Consider the following 1,787-nt stretch of genomic DNA (forward strand, 5'->3'; position numbering starts at 1 on the left):
CAATACAAAGCCACACCATGAAGTTACAAAGCAATATATATTACATAATGATCAGCTACCATGCACAGACACCACCATGTACTTTATTACAGCAAACAAGCGAGGAATTAGCCTCGTCCACCCGATCTAACATTCTTAATTCTAGGACAAAGCACAGGAACCAGAAATTACCAAAAACCAACAACTAATGAGACATGCATGTATATATATATATATATATATATATATTTATATTAAGAGATCACAGTACGTGAGAGCGGCTAGGACTTGCTGATCACATATCTCGGACGTGGAAGATATTGGGATTTTTAACGACAATATCGTACATGTGAATGGAGCAGAACTTGGAGAATTCCCAAGGAAGAGAAATTAGGTCGATGGAAGGTGGCTTGTGGAATTGGAAGAGGTCGGGGTCACCTTCGTAATACCTCTCCCACCCTAACCCGGTCAAGATTTGCTCGAGGGAGGAGTAAGATGATACCACCTTTCCGGTTGGTAAGTGCACCAAAACCTTTTTCTTTGAACTACTACCTTGCTTTCCATCGGAGGATTCCGCTTGAGGATTTAGGCGATATACGCCATTGCTGAAAACCCAAACTCCTGACATGATGTTTTCTTAGGGAAGATGTTTTTGCAGTTTTAGTTTCTTGGGATGGAGCTAGCTAGTTATAGATGATCAGGCCAGAGATGAATATATAAAGGAAAGACTGAGTTGGTGAAGGAAGCAAGGGATGGTGGGGTATTTATATGTGTCATGGGGCAGATAAAACAAGAAGAAAATACTCCTTGGAGAGGGAGTGGGAGTTTAATTAAGGATGGTGATGATAGGCATGTTGGGCTTTGGTATAGAATCTAGATGTCGTGGGTCCGGATGGGTTTAAAAATGAGGGTGCAAGGATGCTCGGAGGGCATGATTTAGGGCACAGGTACTATCAGTGGGTTGGGGGTTTGGAAGAATCTTTTTTGTTTTGGCAAGCTTTCATTTGCTTTTTCAATGGGGAATCTTTTTGACACTTTAATTTAGGGGAAGTTTTCATTTTTTTTTTTCCTCTCAATAAGTCAATTAATAAAAGAAGTTGCACCCACTTACTGATCATCACGAGCTGTCCACGTGAAGGGAGTGGAGGAGATTGTGAGATATTTCGTTTTAAGCTAGCTAGGTTCTTGAGAGATCGATGGCGTTGGTGGGTTTAGTAGTGTCACTGAAACGTGCACACGGGGTACTTTTCTTTTGTTGCATGTGTTCTTATCAGTGGGGATAAGATCATAACCCAAACCATAAGTTGTATAGTTTTAACTACTTACTTTTGCGCCAATTATTCATCATGTTCCATAATTTTGTGGTTCCTAAAATGAGATCATGATGATGATCTGGATATTTGGCCAAGGACGACAGATCAAATCGTAATTATAAGCATGATCTGTATACTATATGATCAATTAATTAAACTCCTCATGTATTCATATGATTTGACCAAAAATCCTTTGTAATGATCTAGCAATATATATATATATATATATATGCATATATCAGTACCAGATTTATTTCCAATTAACACATCATGAATTGTAATTTGTAGATGATCCATTCCAAAGCTCACATGCACACAATGGAGGAAGAGGGTTACAATATTTATAATATTGGTTGACAGCGTCATTAATTGGGTTGATCACTCCAATTAACTGGAATCAGAGTTTAAATATTAGTTGAGATGAGTTGATCAGTTGAATGGGTCATATATAGTACTACGTACACTACAAGAAAAATAGGCTTTTGTGGCCATTTA

General features: G+C 38.3%; 1 protein-coding gene across 1 annotated transcript; it reads right to left on the reverse strand.

The window, feature by feature from the left end:
• Nucleotides 1-246: 246 nt before the first annotated feature.
• On the reverse strand, nucleotides 247-691 carry LOC109009586 (flowering-promoting factor 1-like protein 2). Its single transcript, XM_018990121.2, has one exon. It carries the CDS (start codon nucleotides 605-607, stop codon nucleotides 275-277), a length of 333 nt encoding a protein of 110 aa, XP_018845666.1. The 5' UTR covers nucleotides 608-691; the 3' UTR covers nucleotides 247-274.
• Between the last annotated feature and the right edge of the window lie 1,096 nt (nucleotides 692-1,787).

The sequence above is a fragment of the Juglans regia genome, chromosome 11, assembly GCF_001411555.2.
Source record: "Juglans regia cultivar Chandler chromosome 11, Walnut 2.0, whole genome shotgun sequence".
In the NCBI taxonomy this organism is placed as follows: domain Eukaryota; kingdom Viridiplantae; phylum Streptophyta; class Magnoliopsida; order Fagales; family Juglandaceae; genus Juglans; species Juglans regia.

Coding starts and splice junctions, on each gene's coding strand:
- LOC109009586 (XM_018990121.2), bottom strand. CDS start 607: ATGTCAGGAGTTTGGGTTTTCAGCAATGGCGTATATCGCCTAAATCCT.